Source organism: Denticeps clupeoides, chromosome 3 (genome assembly GCF_900700375.1).
Source record: "Denticeps clupeoides chromosome 3, fDenClu1.1, whole genome shotgun sequence".
Lineage (NCBI taxonomy): Eukaryota > Metazoa > Chordata > Actinopteri > Clupeiformes > Denticipitidae > Denticeps > Denticeps clupeoides.
The window spans coordinates 17,995,440-18,021,923 of NC_041709.1; the positions used below are offsets into that span (position 1 = coordinate 17,995,440).

A 26,484-nucleotide genomic window follows, 5' to 3' on the forward strand; every position below is an offset into this window, starting at 1 on the left:
GTTACAATGCAAATTGCCATAATAAAAAAAACGGAAGCAGCAAATTTTATTAAAACCAGTATTTGCGTCCTTCTCAAAACCTTTTTGGCCACGACTGTACATTTTCACTTTATTATCTGCAACATCCCATACTGGTCATCTTATTGTGCCTTTTCATATGCTTTTAACTAACTAGCTGCTGGTGAAATTATTTTTTGTGAGGGGTTGGGCACTTTTGCAAGTCAATTTTAAGATGCGCTCTAACCACATATTACCACTAGGGTACGACAAATCACCATCCTTAAATTAGACGACCTTAAATTAGAAGATTCAATTAAAGCAAAAATACAATGTATATATTGTTTAAAAAAAAGAAAATTCACACAAACGTAAACAAGTGACATTTTTATGTCTTGCTGGTCCATTTTGTCCAGGACCGTGTGAAACTTATGGTACTGATATTGTGGTGATGTTTGCGTGAGTGGTCGGTAGATCCTTATTCGTTGCATTGGTGGCTGATATTTTGATTACTCTTAATGCTGCTGCTTGGAACTTCTTGCTTCCTGGAGAAATTCTAGCCAATTTAAAGTCTCAAACACTGCCGCTTCTTGCTGCATATACAGTAATGAGCCATTCAAGTATTTCCCAGCGCGAATCTGTTGTTCACCTGTCGACGCGTACGTCTCCACGTTCATGCAGTGACGTCATGACGCCGCTGTCGCGTCCACGCCTCCGACCAGCCCCTCCTGCCTGTCGCTTTAGCGAGGCAGCCGCTCTACTCTCCCCGCCCCTTTTCCTCCTTCGTCTTAAGCCTCGTCGCTGTGTCGAGGCGGCTCCCGCTTCGGGACGCGGAGATGCGGCAATGACGGTCGTCCCAGCTCCGTCCCCGCCTCCGTTAACGTGAAGAGCCCGCGGAAGATGCAGGTCGCGGGGCGCAGCGCGCCGCGTCCCCGGGCCTGCGCGCTCCTGCTCGGTGTGTTCCTCGCCACCGGGACCGCTATCGTGCCAGGTAAAATAACCTCTTCATTCGCTCTTTCGCGTCAAGGGACGGTGCTTCTGCGAGGAAGTGCGAGTATTTCTGCGAGACCTTCTCTTCTCTGGCGGAGTTACGGAGAACCGGATTAACCGTGTAGCGATGAGACGTTCAATCGTAGGTGAAATAGGTGAAGTCGAGAAAATAAGTTTACCCCTTCAGTAAAACACTGGCCTGTGCAATAAATAGATGTGTATACTCTGAAGTGTATAAAAAAAAACTATACAAATACTAATATATATGTATATATATCCTGGGCTGGTAGTTGGATGGACAAATTTTAAACGATAAACCCCTAATCTTTATTATGCCCGCCTGCTCAGGACAAGAAGCAGCACCTGCTCCCGAAACTGGTATTAACCTGGGATTTAATCCAGGATCGCGATGTTGTGTCTGCTTTGCTCACTGCCTGATTCTGTGCCACTTTTGCTGCTTGCATAACGCTTGCCGATCTCTGGCACTGTGCTCCTCTGGATGTCCTCATCCATGCCTTGGCAAAGTGAGATGAAAACCCACACACCACCTCTCCCCACCTCATCGCTGAGAGTTCAGGCCGTTGCGGCGTGATTCAGAGTTTTTGGCGAAGTTGGCTCCTGTCGCCTGGTGAATTTAAAGTGCGAAGCTGTTGGGGAGTGTTTTCTCTCGTCTGTGTCATCGCGAGCTGGGCGGTGTGCTTGGCGTGAAGGTTCAGGAGCAGGCTAAACTACACTTCGCTGATGGTGAGCAGAGACCAGCAAAGCTTTGTGTGTCTTGTTGCACCAACATCCCGTAAAGTAAGACTGAACCGAAACCACTTTAGCAGCAGTTTGCCATGTGTTCTCCCCTCGGGCAGACTTAAATCCCACCCGAGGTAATGTTTCAACCTTTCAGTGTGGCTGAATCATGCAGGTCGCCCTCGGCATGGAAACAAACTTGCCGTTATTGAGGCCTTAATCGCTTCTTGTTAACAATCCTTCCTGAATCGGTGAGTGTGTCAGTGGTGTTTGTGCTGCAGGTCTGATGGGGAAGCAGCAGGTGCACTATGGTGCTCTGGGGTGGTCACATGGTCGCTGAAAAGGCACATAAGCCTTAATGGGAAACACAATACAAGTAAACAATATGTGCGTGTGAGAACAATTCGATAAATGCAGTCATTTGTTTTACTTTTTTATTATTATTATTATTTATTATAATGTTCATATATTATGAGCATAAATAGCATAAAAATTATATATTGACCTTTTTTCCTGTGTAAAAACTGCTCCTATTTGAATGTTCACATTAAAATATTTTATTGAGAAGCTCAAAGTCAATGTAATAGAAACATACAAATCCTGCTACTATTTTATCTCTTGAGGGTTTGCTGGCTGATAAGAGTACCTTGACCACCACAGCCATAGAAGGACAGACGGAGTGGGAGTGGGAGTGTGTGTGTGTGTGTGTGTGTGTGTGTGTGTGTGTGTGTCCCCGTCCCCATCCCCATCCAACCATGTATGTCCATCTGTGTGCTAGTGGGAAAAACACATCTGTTCTCGGGCTAAAGCTTTTAGTCCATGTACAATGAAAGCCTCTTTATGAAATCCAGTTCAAAGGCGCACTTACATAACCAACGTAAATATGATTGTACATATTGACTTAATTTTACTCTTTATGCAGGTAGGATGATGGTACCATAATGCGTTGCACTTGTCTCCTCAAAGTGTTATCAATAAAACCTAATTAAGTTGTCCATTATTTATTTGGTGACTTTTTCAGTAATTAGCCTATCAAGAAAGAACTTTCATTCTTTGAAGTCATTTGGCTCAAGAACTATTACAACCAAATTCTTTAAAAAGTTCACAAGTCTGCTGAAGCCAGACCAAAATGTTTTGAATACATTAAACTTACACAGTATGTGTCTATAAAAGAGAAATGATTGTGGGTGTGGATTAGTATTGACTACTTAGTTGGGAGCTGGACCACAGCCACTGAGTTGAAGCATTCAAAAGATCATGCACATTTTTTTTTTATATATATATATTTTTTTTCTTCTTTTTTTTTTTTATCATATCAGCCTCTGTTGAATATATCTGAACGCTGTACGAGCCTTTAATATGACTGAACAGGGCTTTTTTTTTCTCTCTGACCAAGAGAGCTTTGAACTCAAATAGAAACCTTAAAGAAAAAAGAACTGGCTTTACCAGTCACACTGAGCGTTGTTCGAGTCGCTGCTATTAACATAAATGCTTCCTTGTCCTTTGCTTACTCAAGTTCTAATTGTATTGTAAAAAAAAATAGCACATCCATAGTTCCTTGAAGGAAACTTATGCGTTTCTGGGAAGTGTACTTATCACTATGTGAACCTTTTTTTGTGGGTGGATTAGGAGAAGTTTTTTTTTTTTTCTTTTTTTTTTTTCCTCATCGCAAATAATTAACAGGTGTAGTTTTCCTGTTGAGTTCCTCTATGTAGTTGTTAATATCTTTATATCCTTAATGTACTACAGTTAATATCCTCAGTGTTGACCGAGTATGACAGTCAGCAATAGTAATAAAAAACATTCATATTAAAATAAAATCCGCTCCTGTTTACAGAGACCGGCGGTCGGTAACTGCACGCCACGTATTATTGCGTCATTGAGTCTGTTTGTGCACCAATGTGTGTTCAACTGGACATAAAACATGCTGCTGTTCTTAGCTCATTGTTTAGAGGAATAAGCAGATATTTATATGACGTTGTTGCTTGATATCAGAATTATAGATAAGATAAAAACAGTCTTGTTTGCCTTTCTTAGCCCGCAAAGTCACATGTTAAGGATTGAGGGTAACTTGCTGCCAAATAGGGATGTGCGGTTTGATCCTAAATTTCGATACCAAGTCTTCTATTTCTGTACAACATGCCGGTGGAAATTCTTCTCCTCACACATCAACGTGATTCAGTGACTCCACAGGAAGGGGCGTTCAACTTAATTCGACTTTCCAAACACATTAAGTTTTTGTATTAAGTATCAGTAATGGATCAGTTTTGCTTTAGTATCGGATCGAAAAGGAAGTCTGTGGTATCGCCCTCTACAGAGTCCCATCCGTCGATGCAGGTTCACTGTGACGTTGAACATAAATCTGTCTTGGTGGTCACCACACTCTGTATGATCTGTTTTGATGCTGGGACAAAGATGGTGGTTCACTTGCCCAACATGTGACTGGCGTCCTGTTCGCAGTGGGCAACAGGAAATCGGAACAATGGGATAGTTGTCAACAGTTACTGACCTGCCCGTTCCTACTTCCTGTCCCTGTCTGTCTGCCTGTTGGTGAGTTTGTAGTGAGCTGATATATTTTGAGAAGAAAAACTCTCTTCACTTTGTCCTTCCCTGGCAGACAGTTTTTGCTATTAAGTATTTACACCGATCTGAGATCAGTTTGAGTGCATTCTCTTGTTTAGGGTTGGAAACGTCTGTCATTGACTGACTTTGTTGACTAGTTTTTCCCCACTACAGCCTCTTTACACCATTTACGGCTGCTCTCGTAAAATCATTTGACCTTCAGGAGGCATCCTTATGTAAGTGAGCAAGTCGATGGCAATTATTTACTTCATAACTTTCCAGCATTTCACTCCACTTTTTTTGGCCTGTCATTTGGAATCAATTTGTTGCTGAATTTAACCCCAGTCTGGTGCTTTCTGGTTTTCCCACAACATGTATTAGGTCAACAGCATTTTTTTTTCATTTGAAAGAGGTTTTGGTGCTCTTGGAGTGGGTTCTGTCAAGGGGCCAGTGTGAAGATGTTCTTTGTAGAAAATGGGCCAAAGTCAAGGAATGTAAGATAATTTGGATACATTTTCTTTCAGTATACACTGAAATGAGTCCGGCAGACCACCTCACAAGGGTTAAATGAGTGCGTGTGCTTGTGTATTTGAGCTGTGGGTGTTTGCTGATTAAGTGTGACTGACTGAACTCGTGAGCAGCAGCCAGATTCCTTCTGATCTGGTGCCACAGCGTGGGGAGGGTTATGTAAGAAATTGGCACCTTTTGGGACATGGGTGATGAGAAAGTGGCAGTGATGCATCACACACACAGATAAAATACTTTATCACATACTTTACCTTACAAAAGTTGTCTTTCTGTGATAAGTCCATCTTGGGAATAATCATCAAAAGGTGAAAGCGGTTTAAAAAATATTTAAAGGATGGTTTTAAATGACATGAAATGGATGAAAACAAAGGCTTGGCAACCCAAAATGGCCAGTTCATAGTGACCCCCATATTAACAATGACTGCTCTTTTGAGATTTTCGGTGATGTTTAGGTTAGGGGACTGTGGCAAAACCTTCACTGTTGAGGTATTCCATTTGTAGGTTTTGAGGTGTTTCTCAGCAATAGCTTGTAGGACCCCATTCTTTGGACCCTTTACATATGGAATGATGGTTGCCCCCAAAATTTGCTTGTATTTGTTAGTCCATTCTTCCTTCTACCAATGCATAGTTCCTTGGATCCACTGACTGCAACACGAACGATCAGTCCAAACACACTCAAAAGAGGTTTATGTTGCTAGGACTCCTTCTGCTGACCGTGACCTACCATGAAGTTAATATTTGTTCAGGTGTTGCTGTGCATTAGAACGGTGTTCTAATGCACAGCAGGTCTTTTTGCAGTCAAGTGGGAGCTATCAAAACAAGTTCAAAACATTTGGTTTATAGGCCAGTGTCTTACCTGCTAGCCTATTAGCCTACTACCACCCTACAAAAGAAAGAAGATTCTTCAAAGAAAGAAAGGCAGCTGACTTGCTTAGTTTTATTATTGAGCGTGTTGTGTGCATTAAAATAGGGTGAGAGCCATTGGGTGGATTGGTTTTTATTTTTTAGCTACTGTCTGATCAGTCTGATCATGAGTTAAGTGCATGTTTTGCAACGAATTCAGAAGAAATAATTGGGTGACTCATTAAATGCAGAGGGCACATTTTGTTGTGTGCACCATGTGCTGTGCTTGTTGCATGTCACAATGACAAAAAAAAAAAACGTTCATTTCTATATTGACTTAAATTATCTGGTCACACCTGATTCCACTAGAACATGTGGCAGCTGTGTAAATGCACACACAAAGGATTGTGCAAAAGATATTACTTTACCGGTAAGACAAATTACCAAAGTAAAGTGTCTGTTTAATATTTTGTAAAGTCTTGTAATATAGAAATTGAAAATATTTTACCCTTTACTGAACAGGTTGAAACAGTATATTGCCTCAATTATGTACAATATGATCTGTTTGGTGAAGAACCTGAATTCAAGAGTTACATTTGCATTAATTCTAATATTTTAGCTTTAATCTCAGGTGTCTGTGTCTGTGTGTGTGTGTGTGTGTGGAACTAAGTCTTTAATTTAGTTACTGTACAGTACATTCATTGTGGTTAGAGCATGTGTTGCCAGATTTCGACCGATTTCTCCTTCTCTGTCCGTCTCAGTCCAGGATGAATTTTAATCTAGGATTAATCCGCAACATCGGCCAGATATCATACAACATGAACAATATCCAGCTGCATTGTTTCATTTATATATTTGGTTTTTAATATTTAATATATTTAGAAATTAATCACATCAATGAATGAATCCTATTTTTTCTTGAAATATTTTAAACCTTTTCTTACTATTACTATGTAGTTTTATATTGGTTTCTCTAGTATTAAATCCCTTTGCCTGGCTGTGTCCTATCTGAAATCTCACCAATCCTGACTGTAGCAACACCCTCCTCCCAGGAGCAAGGAGAACTTTTTTTATTTGTTGATTTAAGCACATACTTGTTCCAGATGAACAGGAGCCTGCTGGCCAGGTATCTGTATGCTGAGATGCTTCAAGTCAACACTGTTCTTTACCGAGGGTGGGAATGACTCTGCCTTTACCCTCCTGTAACACACGCTTAAGCACTGGTGTCATCTGGGCTCTTACAGTCCAGGCTAAATCGCTTCCTCGGATTACCTCTGATGGACTTCGTACGTGTGTGAAGACTGTTTACGTGGCTCAGGGATAGATTGTAATTTGTGATATCATGACCCAGTGTTTTTAGAATGCAGTAGATATTGTTGACTAATTCAGATATTTTCCACTGTCATAATCAGAATTTCTCAATTCGCAGTTTATCTCAGTGGCAGTCAACCAAGCTGGTGTCATTGACAGTGTTGCTACAGTAGCAGCCTACTGTCCTATCTGATGACCACAGTGCCATCTGTGGTCATCAGAAAGAACAGTAGGCTGTTCCCATATGGTCGAGGAATTCAACATGAACTATTGTAACCACAATGCCCTGCAGGACTGGCAGCTGTTTCAGTTACAGTCAACTCAGAGCCAAGTGCATAGATCATTTGTGCTTGGCACAATTTATCTTTACTCATACAGTGTCCCCTCATGAAGCTCATGCACTGGTCAAACCAACAGTGATAGCAAGCCATCCTACCCCTGACACCATTGAAGAGGGCAAATTGGAGGTGGTAGAAGCCTAGTGGGTAAGATTGTAAGTCGCTCTGGATAAGGGTGTCTGATAAATGTAAATTAATAGTCACTCAAACTGGCGGTTCCCCATTAGTATGATGTTATAGGCATTTCAGACTCTTTCTCTGCATTTCCCTCCAGTACCCCCACTATTCCCACTCTTTTGTAGCGACTGTCTCAGGTAATGAAACAGTATGGCCAACTTAAGCCCATTACATGAGCTCTTAACCCCATTCTGCCTAGATTGGCTAATTGATTGTCTGCTCAGTAATTTCCGATCCTGACCAGTCCTCTGCAGAGGTGGATAAAGCAGGCATTCAGAATGACAAAATAAGCCAGGCTGCAAAATAACTACATCTTGTATCATCACACAGACAGCTGGGGTAACCGCAATGTAGCATGTAAACCATATATCTGCCGTGTAGGAGATGTCATCTTGATAACTGTATGGTGTAGATTAAAGACTGATGACCAGTTCAGAGTCTCACACTGGTCATGTGGAACTGAACTGTGAATATTTTGCACTTTTTATCTGTGTGCACGCATATGTTGTTTGCTGGTCTTGTCTGTTTTCTGCAGTGATTAGCATATGTTCTTCTAGCAACGCTGGAATCTTTGTTTTTCACTACAGGACACTGGCCATGACTCTGTCACTGTTTCTGTAATGTCATTTCTGGGATTTCAGTTTACCATCCTCCCTCAGATGAGCCACACTATGATAGGATCTCGCTGTGCCTCCAACTTGCAGAATGCCTGTAGTCAGCTTGTTTAGTAGTGCTGCACGATTAATCTAATCGTGATGTCAGTCTGTGCAATTACATGAACGCAAAAAGCTGCGATTTATATGGGTATACGTACGTCATACATGTCTATGGAGAGACGTGCATAAAAATGCCTCACTCTTGTGCTGCTTGGGGCATTTCATATGTAAGGCTGGACAATTGTTTTGAATATATTTGGCCATTAGAAAATCCTGTTTTATAACCTTAGCTAAGCTAGCGAAGCTATGTATTCCTGTGTTCAGCCTCCAAACAACGTTTTGGCTAAACGTAGGCATTAACTATTTAGACTGTTCTTAGCTGTTTAGTTAACTTTTCTCAAACTTTTAAGGTTTCCTAAAGAATTCACCTCAGTTTAACTAGCTAAGCTAGGCTAAGCTAGCAAAGCTATGCATCCCTGTGTTCAAGTCAGCCTCCAAACAACGTTTTGGTTAAACGTAAGAACTACAATACGGGATTTTATAATGGCCAAATATAATCAAAACAGTTGTTTAGCCTTACCAGGGTTTGTCGTTCGACAGTAACGTTTTTTTAAAATAAAGACTTTTTTTTTATTAATTTTGTAGAATATTGTATTTTGAAAGCACTGGGCATTTCAAGTTGTTAAGTTTGTATGTTTCACTTTGAAATTAAACATTTCACTATTAGTAATTTGTATGCGACTTTGCATTGATATACAAGCAAGTGCCCTTTATCATATTGCAATCGCATATCGCAATATTGATCTCAATAATTGCAATATGTCTTTTTCCCCAAATCGTGCAGTCCTATTGTTTAGTAACCAATGGTGTTAGAAGGTTTTCTTACGTGTTTGGTTTTTTTTATATGAAGTATAATGTAAAATTGTCTCTCTTTCAGGAGCCCAGTGCCCTTATGTGTGTGTGTGTGTGTGTGTGTGTGTGTGTGTGCGCGCGTGTGTTCTTGTATTTCATCAAATGTGCTCACAAATAATTGAATTGGGGGGGGCAATAAAGATTTAATTTTAAAATGTTACTGAGGTCAGGCCATGGTTTATGTTGAGGCATTGAAAAGAGGTTGCTACTCATTTACAATACTTACATTAGACTCAAGGCAAAAAAATTAGCTGGGGCAGGTACAAAAAACAACTTTTACCTGTCAGTAAATCACATATATGAAATATAATGGCAGTGGTGCGGATGCAAGTGAAACACAGCAGAACCGATACAAAAAAAACATAACATCCTACCACTATATTGTTGGTTAGGTTAATAATGCCACCAGTCACCAGTATATCAGATTTTTTTTCATAATTTTTTTCTTCTTTAAATATGTGTGTCTCATCGTTATTGACCTGGTTCTCACAAAAAGCCTTGTGTATGCTGAATATCACCTCTTATTCATACTGCTGCCATTTCCCCAGTGTGAGAATTAGCTGACTAGTAATCGTTGATTGCAAATGAGGGTAGGAGGGAAGAATGGGCTGCTCTTTTAGGAGAAACTTTTATATTCAGTATATTCAGATTTCCATCATAGCTGAGTAAATTGTGTGATGGACTTTTAAGATGAACATTTTCTCTTTGGCCAGTAGGGGGTGTAACTTTTTATTTTCTTCAGAGCATGTTTTTTGACAATTAAATTGAAAATTTGTGTTTTATCGAAAACCTCCCAAGAATTAAGAGGCTTCATAGTAGCCTGCCCAATAGAAGCTTTTAAGCAGAATTAAATCTATCCATATGGAAGAATTTAGCTTTGGAACTGGCAGAATAAATAAGTGTGTTTAAAAAAATTAATTTCTTGTAGAGATGTCCAGAATAATAGGGTTTTATTAGAGGGTAGGACAATCACCGTATTATACTATGTGAAGAAACAGAGGAGTGTGTTTGTCATGAGGGTGTGTACTGCACCGGGTTAAGAGTCTGGACCTTTTGACAAGGATGACAAACAACTTTAGCACTGAATATACAGAATTGACTGAATGTTTTGTTACATAGATTAATCTAAAATAAAATGATCTAATCCTTTGTGAGATACAGAAAAAGAAAATATTTTTTTAATTGTGTCTGCCACCATGTACATTTTGACCTGAAAACAAGAGTGTTAAGTATACTAAAGGTGTGTGTGTGCACTTTTATACGGACCAAAAACGCCTCATAGGCCAGCGGTGTTGGAATTCCTCCTTGACACAGGTGACCCAGTCCCAAACTGCCAAGGTGCCACTGTGCAAAGTCCCCGCCAAACTGCTCGCTGGGCAGAGGACTCGTATCGTTGCACCTTGTGCTGTGCTGTCATGTTTCACAATGACAATGACATCACATTCACTTGTAACCCACGGCCCTATGTGACTCTGTGTATGTCAACATCTGTACTGTACTGTACTGTACTGTTTAGTCCTAATGGGACAGGTATGGTAAATGGACTCTCCTGTCATTAACTTTGCTTTATGGGAAAATATTGTTTGCCTAGATGCACTTCCCATTGTGTCCACAAGAGGACAGTATGGCTGTTTGAGTGTAAACCCTGACATTTGTCCCACTGTGTTCATGTCATTTCCTGGGTTCCTCCATGCACAGTTCCTTTTTTAATATTTTAAGTAATATTAATAAATCACAGAGTGATTGACCGAAACTGTCTATAACATTTTTTTTTTTTTTTTTTTTTTTACCCACACTCTTAATGAATTATATTTTAAATGTTCACCCCATGCGAAGTACAGATGGCATGGACCGCCTTCTGGAAACACCTGCTGTGGGCTGCACTAAGCGGCCGGCCTGGGAGAAATAAAGGCTCCAGTGAAAGTGCTGTGGCATCATATCATGGCTGTTACTGGAGGCAGATGGCCAGTCGTCCTCAAAGCAAATAGATAAAGCAGATAAATAACAATAAAAAGAAAAGGCCCTGCAGGGCTTTCCTAACCATGAATCTGTAAAATAAAATAATCTAAATCTGTACGTATGACCAACCTGTTTCTACAACAAATATGTTGTGTTTTTTTTGCTCCAGCCTTTAAAAGTTCTGAAACAAAGTCATGCTTCTTGAAGTAAAGTTATGAAACTAAACACTTTATTCTAATTTAAATTCTCTTTTTTTTCCGACCAGACATTGAATTTCAGTCTTAACAGACTTGAACGTAAAAGCAAGAGTTTTATTGTAGGCATTCGTCTCACTTATGTTGCAATGTTTCTTAAATCTGTTGTTGCTCTGTTCGCTCAAGACTGAAAGTGTGTCTTACCAGGGACTCCTCTTTGAGTGTGTACTTCGAGGAGGAGGAGTTTACTCTGTGTGTGTTTGGGGTGTGGGGCAAGGGTGTTGATTACACCCCCTGTGGTGCTCCGTTCTTTTGGCCACACACACGCTCTGAACCCCTGTTGCCGTGGAGAGGTCTTCTTCAGTCCTGGAATGTGTCTGTCTGATCAGCAAGTGTTGTTAAATCAGGCTGTTACTGCTGGACTCACGTGCAATCAAACGAGACAACCTTAAACACACAAGCACACTACACTATACACACAGGAAACTAATACATGCATGCACACATACACACACAGCAGCAAAAACCCACAATCAGTGTTCACACCTCCAGAATATTCTCAGAGGCACACGCTCCAGGGACGAGGTTGCACATGCGTGCAGATAAAAAAAAAAAAAAAATTGCATCGATACTTTAGTCATGCTGCCTCTTAACGTTTCAATCTCCTGACCTCCTCCCTTCTGTTCTTTTTTTTTTCTGCTCTTAACAGTTTCCTTTTCAGAACTGGATGAAGAAATAGATTTCCTGTCTTCTGTCATTGCCAAACAGCAAGAGTCAAAGGTTAAACCTGCAGGTTGGCCAACATTCGTTTCGTCTGATCACTCTTATAAGCCTCTGTATTTATTGTATAATCATAATAGTAGAATTGGTTATGATTTTTTTTTTTTTTCTTTGTGAGGGGGCGTGTTTTTGTTTTACTAATCGCTATTGAATGCACAATTCTACAATTTTATTTTACCTGGGTTGTGTCTAGAAAATCCCTCTCGTGCAGCTGCTCAGCCTCCAACAAACCAGACAACCACCCCAAGACTCTCCTCTCCAACTCCACTGCCCCCAAAAACGGGCAACACAGTGGAACGCCGGGGTCCTGACGTCCTTCCATTTCCCTCCAGAGACACGCTGCTGCTCAGTATGTTCCCAACCATTTAATTTCACGTTCTTAAGAGACTCTTAATGTAAAGCTGTCAAAGTGTACCAGCTACAGACCTGAAGTCCATTTCCCTCTCTCTCTGTTTTCTCTGTCCCCCAAGTTCTGATCTCTGCCTGCATCATAGTGGGAACGATCGCACTGATCCTGGCTGCTGTTTGCTGGATTAAGTGAGTTGGAAACACACCATTTCGTAATGCTGCTGGCTTCTCCAAAATTAAAACCCAGGAACGTTTGTGTTTTCGAATACTTCTCCAGGTTACAAAGAGAGTCGCGGCTGGCAGAGAAGGTCGATTACCAGGCATTTGGCTCGGGGAAAACAGTGAAGCCGGTCTCCAGCAATGGCACCATGGTACGACAGTATTAATACACCTAGTCTCAGATATGAATCATACAGCTCTTTCCAGCTCTGTCACAGATCAACCATTAACTCCGGATTAACACTAGACACATGTACACACATAATCTGGATCTGTAACCTGAGTCAGAATGTTAGAAAATATTTAATAAGCGTGTGTTTGTGTGTTTCTGGCCCTCTCCATCCAGTCTAGTGATAAGACTTTGGCTCACAGTGCTCAAATGTATCACTACCACCACCAGAAACAGCAGATGATCTCCTTAGAGAAGTGAGTATGAATCCTAAACATAACACTGCCGCATCTTTGTTTTTTTTTTTGGTCTATTAGACATACATATACAAGAGCAGGTTCTTATTTCACCCCTGAAAACAGCCCCCAGCCCCCATGACTCAGGTGTGGCCTGTGGTCATGTAGCAGGGTGTTGGCCTATGAAAATGTATTACGAAACACATTAATCTGTCTGGACTGAACTGAATATAGACCTCTGTAGATTAGGGGAAGGGGTCCAATCATTTACATATACAGCATTTACCAGGCGCCCTTATGCAGAGTGACTTATTACAATCAACAGGGACAGTCCCCCTGGGACTCAGGGTTAAGTGTCTTGCTAAGGGACACAATGGGAGTGGTGTTTGTGGTTTGAACCTGTGACTTTGCGGTTATCCGTTTCAGAGGCGAGTGTGTTACCCACAAGGCTACTGCCACTCAACCGTTTTTCTGTTCTTGACTTGTCTACTGATGCATGACCTACGTAATTCAGTGTAGCAGCTCATATGATCACGTTGATGGTTTCTCTCTCTGCTCTCACAGGCATAAAGAAGAGTCTAAGATTCCAGAGTCTGGAGACACTTCAGATGAGGAGAATGAAGGAGACTTTACAGTATATGAATGTCCTGGGCTTGCGCCGGTAATCTCTCTCTCTCTCTCTCTCTCACACACACACACACACACACACACACGGATTCTTCCACAAACACAGCAAGATATTGTCTGCTAAGAGATTGTGACCGCTTCCTGAAATCCCTGTTGTGTTCTGTCTTCTCTGCAGACGGGCGAGATGGAGGTCAGGAACCCACTGTTTGATGACTCTACTTTACACCATCAGACAAGTCACAAGTGATCAGGACACAACAAGGCATCCATAAAGCTTTTAACACTCACAAATCTTTAAACAATTTTGGATTTCTCACAAAACCAAACACAGGAAGATGCTTATCAGATCTGATTTGTTAGAACAAAGTCAGAGGATTTCATGAAGGACAGACACATAAGATCTTGAAATAAACAGTGCAACAGTGCTTGTCAGGAAAAATCTAATGCTCTACTTATCCACTCACCTGTCTGATCAAAAATGTAATGTCACTTTAGTTCTTCACCTCTTATGCCCTTTATGCTGCTTCACTTTGATGTATGTTATTTTATTTCTCTCAGTTGTACATTTCACACCTGCAGCTGCTGTATGTGTGTGTTGACCATTTTCTATAAATATGTCTGTGCTGCTGCCTCTCAAAGGCACTATTTAAATGTGGCTCTGTTGTGAGTGGAGACGTGTGACAACGTCCCTCCGGTGCATCTGCAGTAGAGCAGAGTGCATTTGAAAAGTCGAAGGTGTCCATCACACGGATGGGGGAAACCTTTTTGTGGAAGGGTCTGGTTTGGACACTGTTTGGCCTGGAAATATCTTGGCTGGTTCTGTGCACCTCACATATGCTCTCACATCATAAAACCTGCCATGTTTTGTTATACCAATTCCTCCATTTCTTTTTTTTTTTTTTTCCCCCAGTCATTTAGACCACCACTGTGTCCTTTACCTGGGGTTGCTGGGATTGAGAAAAGTATAAGAGCTAAATAGTATGAACTATTTTGTGAGAATTGTGTGGATAGTACAGGGGTAAAATTAGCATGTAATCATAAATCTAAATAACTTTGTTTAAAAGGACGTTTGTTAACACTTTCCCTATGTTAGCTTTAATTTTGTTTGTAGGTGTATCATATCATGTGTACTCATAGATAATTAAATCTTGAGAGTAACAATATAAACATGTAGAGAATATTTATAATTATATATATATATATATATATATATTTAAAAGTGTAAATATGAAAATCTAAATGGCACTTATGTTTGATCATCGATCGAGAGTAAAGCTGTTGAGAGCAAATTTAAAAAATTGTGAAGACTTCAGGGATTAACAACTTGTCACCATCGTTTACCATACGGTCACATGACTATTATAATATGATATGCAAATGAGTTTTCAATCACTTGCCAATAATGCTGAACTATTTCAGAGTGCTGTAGAAGGTTTCCTCTCAGGAATGACATCGGCTACTGTATGTGTTTCTTATGATGAACACAAAACCACACAATGGCCGTTATGCACTCAGCATCAGCTTTTTGGATGGTTTTGAATTGTTTCTTTGAATGAAATTGAGTCCCTAGCTCACTGTTGTTGTGGCTAGGACAAAAATAGCATTTGCCACAATTAAAAACTGCTAAGTGCATGGCTGACATGGTTAAATGAATACTTAATTGCATTTTACTGTACAACTAACTCTTCTGAATGGAAATGTGAAAGATATGTTGTAATATGTGACCTTGGAAAAAAAATAGAAATGTAAGCTGGTAGTAGCCTAGTGGCTATGACACTTACCTACAAACCAGAAGACCTAGGTTTGTACTACCATTGTGTCCCAGAGCCAGACAATTTACCCTGAGTGTCTCCAGGGGGACTGTCCCTGTAACTACAGACTGTAAGTCGCTCTGGATAAGGGCATCTGATAAATGCCGTAAATGTACAACGTCAACTGCTGCATCTTTTTATTACACACATAATAAAACAAAGCCATATTCAATGTGCTGTTATGTAAAAACTTGCTGGATGGGTGTTGCATGGATGTGTTAGGTATGGGCTGATGGACCAGAAGTCATTCCTGGATGGTCCTTTGGACTGAAGCTTCATGAGGTGTGGTGCAGAGGTATTTTGGTCATGTGACCCAGAACCATTGAAAGTGCTGCAGGGGGCCTGTCTCGGACCATTGTTGCTCTGAATGGTGGGAGGAAGGGGGCCATTGGTGTCCTGATGGAGATATGTTGTGCTTGAAGCACAGCCGTTGTCCTGGGGTGCTCAAAACCATCAAGGGGCCAATGGACCAATCCACTGGGGAGGGATGATGGGGCAGACAGAATCTGGGATGGGTACACTTTTGTGAGTCTGGGATGTTGTAGTGGTGCTTTTGCTAATTTAACCTGAGAAATATAAACTTTGCATGGTGTATAACATTTAGCCAAGCAGTCACAAGTGAGTCGCGTTTACGATACTGATTTACGCTTTAAACGGCACAAAGAGAGAAAACACTTCACAACCCAGAAAGAAAAGTATAAAATAGATTTGGCAAGTAAGCATGAATGTAAGAAAACCTTAAATACATTGTTTTAATTAACACTCAGAATATCGATCTGCACCAGAGCAGGTGTGTGGGCGGTGCGGTAAAACCGGGATCTTTTATCTATTTGCTTTTGTTTGGATCCGGGTTTGATTTTTTTTTTTGTTTCGTTTACAGTGTATACAGAAAAAGTCTGTGCTTCCTGCTGGATGGCTCTTCAGGTCGACACCCATGTCTCAGCAGTGGGTCGTCTCTTTTTTTTCCCAGGTAGCTTGGATATCAATTCATGCGAACGTGTAAAAATAAGAAACCATCATTGCACACCCAAAGTACCCACTGCAGTCTTGCTTTGTGCTATGAGAATATTGGCTGGTGGTTATTGGAACCCTCCTGATGATATGTTTATTAAATCTGGGTGGCCAAGTTCCAACGGTGTTACGCAATATTCTCCCCAAACTGAAACTAATTATAATAATTATTAATAATTGACAATAAATACACAAAGTCTTTATTGCAGTAAACAATCATTGAGATTGTTGTAAAAATGAACTAATGGTCAAATTTACATTTTGCACTGCATATTTAATACCGGACGTGGTTGGTCTAGGCATGAGTAACTCCACGAAGAACCAAGCAGCTCAAGTGAAGCTCTGGATAATTCATATCTGAAGCAAAAGATTGTAGATTACAGTCTCTACCACACAGACCCTCAAAGGAGCAAGAAGTCATTTGAAAAGGCACGATCCCTCGCTGAATGGGAAAAAAGAGAGAGAAGAAAGCCATCTGGGAGACCCTTTTTTCGGCTTATACTCCCCCCACGGGTTTCCCCAAGTTTCTGGATCCTTCTGAAGCCATGCTTGGGCACTTTCTCCACAAATGTTCGGCACTTTGCATGACAATCCCCACCCGAGTCTGTGGCCCGGCACAATGCCTGTAGCTGGAGTTTGATGTCTTTTAAAGCTTTGAGGGACACCAGGGCCTCCTGGGTGCTCCTTCCCTGGCTTTGTAATTGGGGGAGAGTGGGGAGCTTTTACTAGAAGCCTTCAGCTAGACCTGTTCAGCCAAACCGTGTTGGGATGTGGGGTGGGGTAGATTGCTCATGTGATGGAGATGGACTTGGCTAGTAGTCCACACCATTCATGGTGTTCGGTCTCCACCTGGAATAAACCGGTGCGGTTTGCGGCTGAAACCCGGGACGGTGCGCGTTTCGGGGGGCCGGGGGAGGGGGCAGAATCAAAGGGCCGCGGCTCATTGTTCGGCCTGAAAGGCGGCTAATGGCCGGCCATCGCTACTCCGGGACGGGAAGCCGCGGGGAGCCCCCGGGCCTTGTTGCGCGCCGCGACCCCCACCACCGTCCCGCGGCGCGGCTTCCTGCCGCAACCTGCGGCGGGGAACCGGTCTGGGGCGGCCGCAGCGCACAAACTTCATTTCGTTCAATGCTTTTTTTTTTTTTTTCTTCTTCTTCTTGGGGTGTCGGGGGCGCATCGGGGTTTACGTCTTCTGGCGTGTTTTATGACCACGCACGTCGCCACATGCGTACGCGCCGAACAAGGGGAGCTGAGATGCTTGTAATCCAATTCCGCCCGTGATAACGATATCAAACACCATCACCCAGCTTCCAGAACACCCCCTTCAAAAGACGACAGCAATGTTTCTTTTTATTGGGGCGCAACGGAACAGAGGTTCCGAGACAAATTCTTTGATTTGTTTTCGTCAATTTGGCTGAATTATTCATGCGACGACTCGGCCAAGGACGTCCTCGTTACCAGTAAATTATTTCCAACAAAGTCTGTGTATTGAATTATGCATTCGCTTGCTAAACATGCAAAGTGGGCACCAGAATGCTCCGGAATAAATTCTGCATTTGAAGTGGTTATATAAAAATAAGCCCCGCTTAATACTACTACCAATCATCATCATCGGCCTAATAATAAGGAGTAGAGGTCGTGACTCCGCCCCCGGGCGCCCAGGCCACGCCCACAGACGGATTCAAGTTCATTCACAAATTCACCATCAGCTGGGCCTCATTGTCTCCGCCGACCAATGGGAGCGCAGGACGCCATTAAGCCCCCCCAGCCTCCAACTCCAGCTGATCAAGAAAAGGTGTGCGGGGTCCGAGACGGGGATTCGAGATCCGCCCGCTCCGGTGTCGACTCTGGACTCTTATCACTGGAATAAAGCGGTCACCCCCTCCTGCACGGCGCGCTTTTGGGGGGTTTAATTGCGTAATTATCTGGGGACTTTGGACGATGGCGACCGCGACCTAAAGAAAGTTCGCGACTTTCGAAGCCCTGCAGCGCAGCCGAACCCTCGGTGAAACCATGTCGGACCGGTCTCAGAGCCCCGCGGACTGCAGCCCCCGGCCGTACGAGGTCGGCCGGGCCATGTACGCGACCGCGCTGGGCCAGGACGCGCTGGCCGCCGCCGCGGCGCTGCAGTTCCCGGCGATGCTCCAGGACCCCGGCCTGCTCTTCAACAAGACCGCCTTCAACGCCGTCCCTTCCGCCCCGCCGCAGACCTTCTTCCCCTTCCCGGGGGTCGGCGGCGGCGACTACCGGGCGTCGGAGGTGCAGGCCGGCGAGTTCACGCAGCCCAAACACTGGTACCCGTTCACCGCGCCCGAGTACACGGGCCAGGTCGCCGGCGCCACGACGGCCGCGCAGCCCGCCAACCTCAGCCCGCCCATCGCGGAGACCCGCGAGCAGATCAAGATGCCGGAGATAAAGACTGAGAAGGAGGCGGCCGACGACTTCACGGAGACCAAGCTCCAGTCTCCGTTCCCGACCCCGGCCGCCTCCATGGCGCACAACGTCTACTACTCTGCCCCGTGGGGCTCCTCCTTCTGGCCCGGCCTCCCGCACATCGCGGCCCCCAACGGCAGCATGGCAGCCCAGGCCGCCAATACCGCCTCCTCGGGGTCGTCCCCGTCCCTCTCCCCCTCTCCGCCCACCACGGGCTTCTCCGGTTCGGGCTTCTACGGTGGCAGCCCCGCGCCCACGGTCCAGACCGGCCAGGCTCCGAGTGCGCCCCGGAGCAGGGGCTCCTCCAGCGGAGGCTGCAGCGACTCCGAGGAAGAGGTGAGTAGGCCCGCCGTCTAACTTCCATGTTAATGCGGGTGTTACGGGACCCTCTGATTCCTGGTGTCTTGTTAGGAGAACCTCACAACAGAAGAGCTGGAGCAGTTTGCTAAGAAACTGAAGCACAAGAGGATCACCTTGGGCTTCACTCAAGCAGATGTTGGCTTGGCATTGGGCAACCTTTATGGTAAGATCTCGGTACTCTTACAGTGCTATCTCACCCGTCGGAACGTAGCACCATATTAACAGAAGGCCATCTGTATGTTCGTGCAGGGAAGATGTTCAGCCAGACGACCATCTGCCGATTTGAGGCGCTCCAGCTCAGCTTTAAGAACATGTGCAAACTCAAGCCACTGCTTCAGAAGTGGCTGAAGGAAGCAGAGATGTCAGACAACCCAGAAGACGTGAGTTTCTTTTCTCTTGCCAAGGTGATCTTGAAGGCCAGCGGGATTTATGAAGACTGGCCTGGCCTCGATGCTTTCTGGCAACAAGTCACGCTTGTGGTCTCGTTCTTGCAGATGTACAAAATTGAACGGGTGTTCGTGGACACCAGGAAGAGAAAGCGGAGAACTAGTCTGGAGGGCACCGTGCGCACTGCCCTGGAGTCCTACTTTGTGAAATGTCCCAAACCCAACACTCAGGAAATCACACACATCTCTGATGACCTCGGCCTGGAGAGAGATGTGAGTTAATTTCAGTTCCTTTTCTGGCTCTTCGTCTCCGGTGAAGTTTTAGTTCTTTATTTCAGGTCCACTTTGTACTGGTGGAGCTAAGAGTCCCTACTTCATGCACTTATTTATTTTCTTCAGGTGGTTCGTGTGTGGTTCTGTAACCGCAGGCAGAAGGGGAAACGCCTAGCTCTCCCATTTGATGAGGAGTGTGCTGAGGCCCAGTACTATGAGCAAAGCCCTCCCCCGCCTCACATGGGGGCTTCGGCCCTACCGGGCCAAGGCTATCCCTCTGCCACCCACCCCTCGGCCCCTGGCCTCTACATGCCACCCTTACACCGCCCAGATGTCTTCAAGCAGGCCCTACACCCAGGGCTGGTGGGTCACTTGACCAGCTAGTTGCCCCGTCCTACTTCCTGTGGCTGCCGCAGCACCATCTGTTGGCAGCAGCCGGAAGTGTTGCAGGAAGATGGGTGATCGAGGTGAGGTGGTGAACCACCCGGACTCGGATGGGTATTTCCAGAAAGTCCCCTGCTCTCTGGCAAAACCACAAGCCTTCCAGCTTGTGTGGCTTTGTACCCTGCCCTTTCCAGTCATGTTTACTGGTCATGAGCTTGACTATGAGTTGAAATAGCCTGGGTGATCGAGTGACTTCAATATCGGTGGGGGGGAGAGGGGCCTGTCTTTGTTTTGACACTATTTTGCACATAGGCATTGGTTATTTGGCCATAATTTTTTACTTTTTTGTATGTGGTATTTTTGTAATTTCTTATATTAAATGTTTTTAAGTCAATCAACAAGCCCATAGGTCTAATTTGTTTTAAAAATTGTATAAATTTAATTTACTTACCGTGGAGAGCATACAGAGTAAGCAATGGGAAGAGTATGATTTGTTCTGCCGCTACTGTATGTTGCTATGAACTTTTTTTTTTTTTTTTTTTTTTTCCTCTCTCTCCTTCAGGAAAAGCCATTTTGTGCCTTAACTTTTTCTTCTATACTCATTTAACCAAACACCTGTAAATGAAAATATGATAATTTATTGCGTGACCCACTAATTGTTTGCTGACCAGCGGTGCCTCTCTGTAAAATAGCAATTAAATCCTCCTGCCATTCAAACATCTATGCTGCTGTGTCTTCACTCCCACTGACTACAGGGAACTGCTGGAAATGTATGAACCATGATTGGTGCAGTCTTGCTAATTAACATTTAATGGACTTGCTTATTTAAACCAACAGTAAATCAATTTTTGCAATTCAGCGAGCTTCTGGTGTCACTTCAAAATCGTACTTCGGTTTAGTTGCACAGATGTGAGTGCGTGATAATCTTATGGAACCCCCTGATGAGACTTTTGTTTATTGCATTTGTAAAATACTTTTGAGGCTCTGCACCATAACTCTATTTGAATGATTTATTTATTTATTTTTTCTTTTATTATAAGCAAACTACTCCAGCTCTGAACTAAACAACCAGAATAATCAGAAGGGCTGTATAGGCAAGTGTGTGTGTATATAAGGGAGATCAATCTTTTATTTCAATTGTGCTTTTGTTACATTTAACCAAGCTGAGGAGCCTTTCAATCTGTTGCAGAGAAAGTTCTGTGCTTAGATTTTCCTTAACTTGTAACTCGCAGGACTTTTTATAATGTTTCGTTCTTGAATTGAAAGAGTTCTAACATGCTAGTCTTTTTATAGCAGCTGTAATATCATATCTAAGGTGTGAATGTTTTGCACAAACACCATTATTGGCCCTTTGTCCAGGCCTCTAAATCTTGATGCCGCTTATCTGACTGTAGAGTAGGAAATATTGTACAGATATTGCACATCCGCTCTCTCCAGTCTGTGATCATTTTCACGCTGTGCGTCCTCCTCCAGGCAAAGTAAGACAAGTAGCGCTTTTCATCTCTAGACAGATCCTTCATAAATTCCCCCAGGGCTTCCAAAGAGTCAAAGTCATTCACGTGGATGAATGAGTCTTTTGGTATGATTGCTTCATACTCCTCCCGGGGTGGGCCTAGAACCACGGGCACAGAACCTCCAAGGAATGCGTTTCGCCAAAGCTTTTCAGTGATGTAGTCTCTGGATATCGAGTTCTCAAAGGCCAGGTAGAAATAGCATTGTGAGATGGTGGTTAATAAATTTTGTTTGTCTAGAGGCTGCTTCATCCATCTTCCATACACTTTTATTGGTATGATGTTCTTTAGCGTATTGTATACTTTGCTCCTTTTGTGAAAGGGTTTGTAGTTGCTTACAACCCAGCAGGCCAATGCAGACTTATTTTGAGGTACCGTGGTATCGGCTAACTCAGACATTTTCGACACTTTGGGCTGCAGCACCCCATAAGGTATGGGGATGTCAGCATCTCGTCGGTAGGACATTACCCAGTTAAAGTGTCCAGCCAGCCATCGTAAGTTGCCATTGGTTTGCGGGGACTCGAGGGACAGCCAGACCCAAGCTTGCTTCTCTGGGCGGAGAAGGTGCAGAGGAAGGTGCTGCTGGCCAGTTTTCAGCTCGTGGTGATGGAAGATCACAACGTCTGCTCTGGAGAAGAAGGACTGGTTATTTACCAGCATGCAGTTGGGGATGCCATACCACTCCAGGCACATGTCACCCTCCAGGCTGAGTGTCCGTCTGAAAGGCCAGTACCAGAGTAGTATGGTGACATTCCTGGGTGACTCCTGGGTGACACTCAGCACAGAGTCTTGCCTCAAAAACATGGCCACCAAAATAAAGCTAGTTGTTGACAGAACAATGAACTTGAATGACGTCTCCATTTTTTGCATTTTCCAAGAAAAACTGTGTAAAGGGAAAATATGTTTGATTTTTTAGATGTTTCCTCATATTTGCATACCACATTATTGTATACCTTGCATATTATTTTTTCTTGGACCATCTATGACAAACAGCATGTAACAGCATTTCACACTCTTGGATTTAAGCTCGTAAAGTTTCTATTCTGGATACGTGTTGGCTGCGGTTACTTAATCGCATTAAGATCATCATTTTGAAGCTGGTCATGATGATGGCATTAGAGTTGACAAAGAGTCTGCAGAATGTGTTTCATGAAACACACTTTGCATTGTTCTATTATAGTAAAACAGTATGTTTTCTGGTAGCTGACATAAACCTCCACACCCATGCAGATAATGTTATAAATCTACCCAATGATGCTTCTCAGCTGTAAAATAAAATATGTGCAGAAGAATTTGTGACTTTTGTTTTAAATGGTTGTGTTTCAGGTTTATATCGAAAGTCAAAGTTTTAGACCATCACGTCAGCTGAGAAAAAAATCATATGGTAAAGAAATGTTCATTTTTGTGCATGTCATCTACTTTATGCTCTTGATAAAACAAACTCACAGCTTCAATGCACTTTAAAGCACTGATATGAGACTGAGGTTGAGTAGGAAGTGGGTCAGTCTGGAAGGCTCGCAATGAGCTGTCATGTTCTAGTATATCTAGTATTAAGAGTGGGGTTTCTTACCAAAGAGGAGCACATGCTCTCGCTGAGACAGACGGTTCTACAGTCGGGCTGTCCTTGGTAGAGCATCCATGCTGCTTATTTGCTCTGTCGAGACATCACTGTGTAATGAAAAGCTGAGGAAACCGAGGATCACTAATCTTTTTTTCTTTCTGTCTTTTAAGCACACCCTCTGTCAGTCAGACACACGTTTCCCTTCCTGTATGCTCCCTTCCCCCATCTCGAGTCACTCATGCTTTCAGAGTAGTTTTCTTTATGCGTGAGGCTTGTTTCAGATTTAGAGATCCCGTGAAGCATTAACCATAAAATAGTATCCACTTTCAACATCCACCAGTAGAATTTGTCATCAATGTCTCTCATTTCATTGCATCACTTTTCAATTAGATGGACATATGGCTATGTATGAGTCAGTAATATCTACAGACTTTCATTATCTGGAAATCCTGCAATCCTTTGTATCAAATATGTTTACAGTTTACATTTGCAGCATTTATCAGACGCCCAGAGCAACCTACAATCAGTAGTTACAGGGACAGTCATCCTGGAGACACTCAGGGTTAAGTGTCTTGCTCAGGGACACAGGTAGTAAGCGGGGTTTGAACCTGCAACATTGAGGTCTTCTAGTTTAGAGATGAGTGTGTTACCCACTACTACCACCCTGTGATGTGAGGTTTGTTCTATTTGGGGATAAATGTTTTTGAATGGGCCTGTTCTTTTCATACTGCATACTGGTGCCATGTCTTCCCATAGTAAGTGACTTAGCAGACCAGGGCACTTATTTTTTGCTCTGTGGTCTGGTTCTGATGCTCATGTGCCCTCTCAAAACATCTTAAAGCTTCAAAAAGACTCCTGATAAACATATAGACAAAAAGGGGAAGTACATGTATATGTTGATTCATTTCCTCCTATAGCTGTTGTGGAAGAAAAGCTGAAAATGTGTAACACTAATTATTTTGATATTGATTTCGATGACGTCTATTATTGAGGGACTGATTAAATGCACAACAGTGGAAATTAGTATGGAAAGAAAGAAAATCATACCTGTTGGTTGTATATGCAGAACACCACTGTCTAACTTTTAGCCAGTGACACAATGAGATTTCCTCAGGATGCACTGTGTGTACCTTTAAATGCTAATGAGGAGGAGAGAGGTGGGATTAGGAGGAGAGCGGCATATAGAAGTGAGCGGGCATTTGCGGATATGACGTCATCAACACCATTCACCAACCACGATGTTTGGCGCAGACAGGAAGTATTTTCTGCAATTTTCCCAGATAAAACCTAATTAACCTACTGGTTCTTCAGAGTCTTGCGTGAAAAATACATTTGTGCTCATTTTTACATCAATCACCAAGCAACTGCAATGCTTCGCATGTTTCGAAGCCATGGTGGTTGGTGGAGTTCCTTTTTTAGGAGAGGGGTGGGAAACTCTCTGGCCAGACAAAGCATGAGAAAGGGGAGGGAACCTTTCCCCTTATGATGACATAAGGGGACAAATTCCAGATCTGATCGTCAGTGCTGCCCCTCTCTGAACGGCGAAACAGAATGGCCAAAGCACTCTATTTATCATAATTTCTAGCCACTTCGGGACCATAGACAGGCTAGGGGAACTCGTATTAGTGTTAAATAATCTCACAAAGTGATATTTTCTTTAAACTAGAGAGCAATATTTATTTGCGGGGATTTCAACATTTACTTGCTGAATCCAAAAAGCATAGATTAATTAATTGATACTATGTCTAGCATAGGTATAACATCATGTTGCGATACTTTAACATAATATACTTACAAATAAATTGTTGTCATGTCTGTGGGCAGAAGGAAGCGGGGGAAAGAAGCATGAAAATGGGACATCCTGCAAATGGGATTTATTAGACACAAAGGAAAAAACGGCACAAGGGCCAAAACTGGGGAAACAACAAAGGAACAAACCAAAATTAAATCTGCAGGCGTGTGGTGATTGGCAGGAACTGAAAACATACATACGTGTGAATGTGTGAATTTGGGGATGCACTTGCAGACATGCTTGGAGCCGGGGGACAAGTCGTTGTATGGGGAGAAGACACTGGAAGAGCTGGAGAGGATGACCGGAGGTGCTTGGCCTGTGAAAGGGAGGCAGGAGGTGAGTGGTAACGGGAGTGGAGCAGTGAAAGTCGTCGTGAAAGTCCAGGAGCAGGACAGGATCCAGAATATCTCTCTGGGGAACCAGGACCGGTCCACTGGCCCATAGCCCTCCCAGGCCACAAGATATTCCAGATATTGGGGGGCTGGATGACACGGGCGGTCCTTGGTTGGAAACCCAAACCCTATCTCCAGGGTGGTACACGAGGGCAAGGGCATTATCCTCAGCCTCCGGGACATATCAGCGGCATCAGCTTTAGCGTGTTTGGTGCCCGGGATGTAGGACACGGTGAATTCAAAGCCCGCAAAGAATAAGGCCCATCGTACTTGCCGTGGATAGAGGCATCGTGTGTCTTGGAGATATGCCAGGTTCTTTTGGTTGGTTAGGACTAAAAATGGGTGGACCGCCCCTTCCAGCTAGTGACGCCATTCCTCCAGTGGCAATTTTATGGGCAGGAGTTCCCTGTTTCCGACATTGTAATTCTGCTTTGCAGGGTTTAGTCTTTGGGAGACAATAATTTATTGTCAAGGGGATTGTGTTGAGACAGTACTGATCTCACGCCTAGACTAGATGCATCAACTTCGATGACGAAAGGGAGTTGGGGGTCTGGGTGGAGCAAGATGGGAGCCATGGTGAAGAGCCGTTTGAGTTTGAGGAATGCCTACTGAGCCTGGGGTTCCATCAGAGTTGTGTTGGTTTATCCTTAACGAATGAAACAACGATAGAAATTAGCAAACCCAAGGAATTGTTGTAGGTGACGGACGGTGGTGGGCACAGGCCAATCGGTGACTGCTGTTGTTTTGACGGGATCCATGGCGATTCCTTGGGGACTGATGTGGAAACCCAGGAAGGGTACATCATTGACTAGTGCCTGGAAGGCGGCTGGGCTATTGGAATCAGATGTGTCTAAACACATGTGTCTCCAGTCTAGTCACCCCACCACCTGCTCCCTGGATCCAATCCCCTCACACCTCCTTCAGTCCATACAGCCCACCATATTACCTGCTCTGACACACGTCTTAAACTCCTCACTCACAACAGG

General features: G+C 43.4%; 3 protein-coding genes across 4 annotated transcripts; 2 read left to right on the top strand and 1 right to left on the bottom strand.

Moving 5' to 3' along the window:
• Positions 1-723: 723 nt before the first annotated feature.
• On the top strand, positions 724-15,567 carry npdc1a (neural proliferation, differentiation and control, 1a). The gene is made up of 8 exons (XM_028974999.1): positions 724-988; positions 11,915-11,998; positions 12,179-12,334; positions 12,456-12,522; positions 12,611-12,704; positions 12,899-12,978; positions 13,522-13,618; positions 13,760-15,567. Exons 1-8 carry the CDS (start codon positions 898-900, stop codon positions 13,829-13,831), a joined length of 741 nt encoding a protein of 246 aa, XP_028830832.1. The 5' UTR covers positions 724-897; the 3' UTR covers positions 13,832-15,567.
• Positions 15,568-18,160: 2,593 nt separating this feature from the next.
• On the top strand, positions 18,161-20,364 carry pou5f3 (POU domain, class 5, transcription factor 3). Its single transcript, XM_028973507.1, has 5 exons — positions 18,161-19,175; positions 19,251-19,362; positions 19,449-19,579; positions 19,694-19,858; positions 19,985-20,364. The coding sequence occupies exons 1-5, from the start codon at positions 18,420-18,422 to the stop codon at positions 20,240-20,242; spliced, it is 1,422 nt and encodes a 473-aa protein (XP_028829340.1). The 5' UTR covers positions 18,161-18,419; the 3' UTR covers positions 20,243-20,364.
• A 697-nt stretch (positions 20,365-21,061) lies between these two features.
• fut7 (fucosyltransferase 7 (alpha (1,3) fucosyltransferase)) lies at positions 21,062-23,466 on the bottom strand. 2 transcript variants are annotated; one of them, XR_003749211.1, is made up of 3 exons: positions 23,324-23,466; positions 21,503-22,636; positions 21,062-21,369 (listed from the first exon to the last, which is right to left on the bottom strand). XR_003749211.1 is itself a non-coding variant. In XM_028973794.1 (2 exons), exon 2 carries the CDS (start codon positions 22,621-22,623, stop codon positions 21,583-21,585), a length of 1,041 nt encoding a protein of 346 aa, XP_028829627.1. In that variant the 5' UTR covers positions 22,624-22,636; positions 23,324-23,466; the 3' UTR covers positions 21,477-21,582. The 2 variants fall into 2 exon arrangements, 1 of the variants encoding a protein (XP_028829627.1); XM_028973794.1 differs by lacking the exon at positions 21,062-21,369 and having other exon boundaries at positions 21,477-22,636.
• Between the last annotated feature and the right edge of the window lie 3,018 nt (positions 23,467-26,484).

Coding starts and splice junctions, on each gene's coding strand:
- npdc1a (XM_028974999.1), top strand. CDS start 898: ATGCAGGTCGCGGGGCGCAGCGCGCCGCGTCCCCGGGCCTGCGCGCTC. Junction 11,999..12,178: donor GTCAAAGGTTAAACCTGCAG/GTTGGCCAACAT, acceptor GGTTGTGTCTAG/AAAATCCCTCTCGTGCAGCT. Junction 13,619..13,759: donor AATGTCCTGGGCTTGCGCCG/GTAATCTCTCTC, acceptor TCTTCTCTGCAG/ACGGGCGAGATGGAGGTCAG.
- pou5f3 (XM_028973507.1), top strand. CDS start 18,420: ATGTCGGACCGGTCTCAGAGCCCCGCGGACTGCAGCCCCCGGCCGTAC. Junction 19,176..19,250: donor GCAGCGACTCCGAGGAAGAG/GTGAGTAGGCCC, acceptor GTGTCTTGTTAG/GAGAACCTCACAACAGAAGA. Junction 19,859..19,984: donor ACCTCGGCCTGGAGAGAGAT/GTGAGTTAATTT, acceptor TATTTTCTTCAG/GTGGTTCGTGTGTGGTTCTG.
- fut7 (XM_028973794.1), bottom strand. CDS start 22,623: ATGCAAAAAATGGAGACGTCATTCAAGTTCATTGTTCTGTCAACAACT.